Source organism: Chanos chanos, chromosome 3 (genome assembly GCF_902362185.1).
Source record: "Chanos chanos chromosome 3, fChaCha1.1, whole genome shotgun sequence".
Classification (NCBI taxonomy): Eukaryota; Metazoa; Chordata; class Actinopteri; order Gonorynchiformes; family Chanidae; genus Chanos; species Chanos chanos.
In genome coordinates, this window is record NC_044497.1 from 47334724 (window position 1) to 47338758 (window position 4035).

Sequence of the window (4035 nt, forward strand, 5' to 3'; positions counted from 1 at the left end):
CTGGTAGTGTTCATACAGATATTTTCACATTTTTAACCAAAATTATATCTAAAAATAACTCAATAATTAATTAGTGAGGGAAAACGTCTTGTTATAATCACCAGCATTTTCAACCAGTCCCCAGTCGCTCAGTGGTGGACAGCACCACTGAGTGGATGGACCATCTCATCCAGTAGCCTGAATCTCTTAGGCATGCGGCCAATACTTGATTGTAATAAAGATATGGCATACGGATAAATTAATAGAATGTTTCTAGAACAAATCAAGTAATGAAATACATTGAAGTAGTTGTTAATTATCTTCTAAAATACATTGCTATGAACACATCTGAAATTAGACTCAAATCCTACTTGCATATTCAAGTGTTTTTAGTTAAATTTTAGTTATTTGACATTAACTTATCGCCTTTCCCTCCATACGTCTCCTCGTCAGCTGAAAATTCCTTCGGGCTCATAGCTCATAGTTCATTTATTTAGCCTTGCAGTCAATCAACATCCTATACCGCTGACTATTGGTTTAGGAGACCATGGAGGCGTGTACAGTCGAAAAACCGGTGAGCAATCACGCGTCCCTTTTCTCTTTATGTTTCCAAGTGCATGATGGGATGGAACTTTATGTAAACTCAAAATGGCTACCTCCAGTGTCAAATTTTTGGGTCAGTTGGGATGGCGGCTTATTCGCGTCCAAAAGAGCCGAACCGATGCATTTCTTGCAGTAGCGCAGAAAGGCTCATTGAGAGGACTATGCAGGGCTTATGGCACCAGTGGCTCCTCCGTCACAGCAAAGCTCAGCAGAGTTGTCCAACGTAGCAACACAAGGGTGCTCGGAGGATGCGCCTTCTTACTTGGAGGAGGAATCGGCTTGTATCAAACTTTTAAATTGTCAGTTCACCAAACCCACTTGTCAGAGGATGACCTGTTCCACGTAAGATCACTAGCCATTCAATTGCTCAAGTTCAACATTCACAAAATGTAAAAACCGTTTATGCTTCGGTCTTGTCAGTGCGTTGGTCTCATTCATTCTGACGTACCTTAAGAGCATAGGTCGACTTACGCCACGAATACAGTTCTTATGAATAGTATGTGCAATGCAAATTTCCAGGCTTTGTTGTCATATGCATGTTTTGGTGAAGATGCACAGGTATACAGATGGGGCTCACGGTATTCTTTCTCATGTGAATGATGGCATGAACTCCAATGCAGGAATCAGATTCAGAAACGAAGCTGACACTGTATCAATACAAGACCTGTCCTGAATGCAGCAAATTGAGAGCTTTCTTGGATTACTATGGTATTCCATATGAGACGGTGGAAGTCAGCCCTGTAACACGCCAGGAGATCAAGTGGTCCGAGTACAAGAAAGTGCCGGTCCTGATGATTGAGGGCAAAGAGACTCTGGTAAGAGCAAACAACTATACCCATATACTAAAGCAAATAAACAATGCTGTGTAGTCTGCTCGACTATAGGCATTTTACTCAATGGTAGACTGTTTTCTTAAATGATGCCTTTTTTTTTCAATTACTCTTTTGTCAGCAATTGAATGACTCATCTGTTATCATCAGTGCCATGAAGACCTGCATGATTGACAAGTAAGGAAGCCTATAAGAATTAGAATGACATCAAACTGACTTTTATGTGTTTATGTTTATTTTGTTCAGACTCTGTTAATCCTGTACTTCCCTTTCAGGAGCAAGTCTCTTCCAGAGGTTATAAGCTACTATCCAAGACTGACATCAACAAACATCTTTGGACGAGAAGTTACAGAGTTCACCAACCGATACTGGGTGATGCTGAATGAGATTGCAATTGAGCTGATCTACCCGTCAAAAAATGCCAGAAAGCAAGTCTATGACTTATTCTTTTATAATCTTTGTGGGGTTTTTTCCTTTTTGAATATAGATTGTCAATATTCTGACTTTGTCTTTTTTTTTATTATTATTTATTTAAACTGCTCAGGGAGGAGGTCAGGTGGAGGCAGTGGGCAGATGACTGGCTGGTGAATTTGATCTCCCCAAATGTGTACCGCAGCCCCGCTGAGGCCCTAGCTTCCTATGACCACATTGTGCGTCAGGGCAAGTTTGGCCCTGTAGAGGGCGTCCTCGCCAAATATATGGGAGCAGTCTCCATGTTCTTCATCTCTAAGCTGCTGAAAATCTGGTGAGGTTTTTTTTTTTTTTTTTCCCCCAGTCACCCAGGCATGCAGGCCTTCTGTCCAGCTTCTCGACTTTGACTTTGTGTTTTGTGATCCACAGTAAATAAATTTAGACCTAGAATGTAGATTCTGTGTCTTCCTACATACGTCCTGTTTTTAAAGAATTAATTTAACAGAATTCTGTTTTCAAATGCGCTTTATTTAATAATATTTAATGCATTATTCATATCTTGATTTGCATTCATGATAATTATGATCTATATATAGAGAGAAAATCTGATACTGAATGCAAGTGCTTTATTTTGTACAGGTACAGGTTGCAGGATGATGTCAGACAGGACCTCTACAGTGCTGTTGATGAATTTATAACAGCCATTGGCAGGAGAAGGAAGTTCATGGGTGGAGACAGACCCAATCTTGCCGATCTGGTGAGAGTCGTAGCCAGACAATATTCTCAGTCCATCCCAAAATCATCTGGCTCTTTAATTATTTTGAGAGTAGTTTGACTAATTTCAATTCTGAAGTGGAGATCTAATTTATAATAATGTTCATTTAAATGTTTATAGTGTGTTTATAGTGTGTTGGAATTATACTCGGTCACAGGGACTGCTTGTTATTTAACTCAGGATAGATAATCAACTGCTTTATTGACTAAATCACTTCAAACAAGGGCCTTCTCAAGTCTGTAACATCTAACCCTGAAATCATTTACTTACTGACTGATTTGGCAATATTGTGATTCCTCCCTCCCTCCCTCTTTCTCTCAAAGGCTGTGTATGGTGTCCTACGAGCCATGGAGGGCCTGCAAGCCTTTGACGATGTGATGGAGAGGACCAAGGTGAAAAAGTGGTATCTGGCTATGGAGAAAGCTACTCGAGAGCATCATGGCCAGGAATGATTCTCTAATCACACAAGGGCTAATGCAGTCAAAACTCTCCATGGGAACTATCTGAAGAACCAATGAGCATTCACCAAGCTCCTGACTCAGAGAGCACATAGTTTTATATGTGGATACACAGACCTCAGATGTTTTTATGTTTGCTTTTTCTGGATGGGTGTTCCCTGCCTTAGTCCTGAAAGAGTGTTCGATCATTTTCTCATTTATTTATTATGAGATGGTAATGTCTACAATCATTTACCACTGTTTTTTAGAAACACCTACCTTGTCAGTACACCTTGTTGGTATACAGTTAGAGACTATATCCTATCTGTTGCCATGCACAGTTTGTATTAGCCATCCTCTAGCCCAGGAATATTCAACTGGCAGCCCATGGGCCAAATTCAGTCCTACAGTGGCCTACAGTGGTCCAGAGGCAATTGCAGGCAAATTCAAATAGTACCACAGTTAATTCCAGTAGAGTAATTTGATTGGACAAGAGGCACAGTATAACAGCACTAGGATGCATTACCGTGTATATCACTCTGTATTGTAGCACAGCATACATCTTGCTTGTCACACTGAGTCAATTCCTACCTGTCAGCAAGCAACAAGTTGCAATTAAGTTAATAAAAGATATCTTTGTCAACAGTGAAAAGAAAAATTGATGATGGAAACCCCAAAATTCTGACCCATAAGCAAGGCCTGGTTTTGAAATCTGGCTCATTTTAATTTTCAATCAAAAACCCTTCTCTTGCTCTTCATCAGTGGTCAGTTTCTGACTACAGGACTGCTGCTGGTTGGATGTTGTTGTACCTCAGATTACTCCTAACCCAGCACTACCATGCCACTAGTATGTCAATATCACTGCTGTGTTAAGAATGGTCTGTTACCCAAGTAGTACGTAGCCAACGGCAGAACCTAAGCACTGATGAATAGGATGGAGGGTGACTGACAAATTCTGTATGATGACAGATGTGCTACAGTCTGCAGTAATAAACTTTGT

The 4035-nt window shown here is 40.4% G+C and overlaps 1 protein-coding gene across 2 annotated transcripts; it reads left to right on the plus strand.

The window, feature by feature from the left end:
• Positions 1-627: 627 nt before the first annotated feature.
• LOC115808461 (prostaglandin E synthase 2-like) lies at positions 628-3138 on the plus strand. Of its 2 annotated transcripts, none has more exons than XM_030769853.1 (7): positions 628-924; positions 1203-1397; positions 1534-1589; positions 1688-1844; positions 1961-2157; positions 2463-2580; positions 2922-3138. In XM_030769853.1, exons 1-7 carry the CDS (start codon positions 628-630, stop codon positions 3048-3050), a joined length of 1149 nt encoding a protein of 382 aa, XP_030625713.1. In that variant the 3' UTR covers positions 3051-3138. The 2 variants fall into 2 exon arrangements, with proteins under 2 accessions (XP_030625713.1, XP_030625712.1); XM_030769852.1 differs by having other exon boundaries at positions 628-914; positions 1190-1445.
• Positions 3139-4035: the final 897 nt, after the last annotated feature.

Bases quoted from the DNA above. Each gene is read 5' to 3' on its own strand.
- LOC115808461 (XM_030769852.1), top strand. From the start codon at position 628: ATGGCTACCTCCAGTGTCAAATTTTTGGGTCAGTTGGGATGGCGGCTT. The intron at 1,590-1,687 runs GTAAGGAAGCCT...CTTCCCTTTCAG, and splicing joins AAGACCTGCATGATTGACAA to GAGCAAGTCTCTTCCAGAGG. The intron at 1,845-1,960 runs GTCTATGACTTA...CTGCTCAGGGAG, and splicing joins CAAAAAATGCCAGAAAGCAA to GAGGTCAGGTGGAGGCAGTG.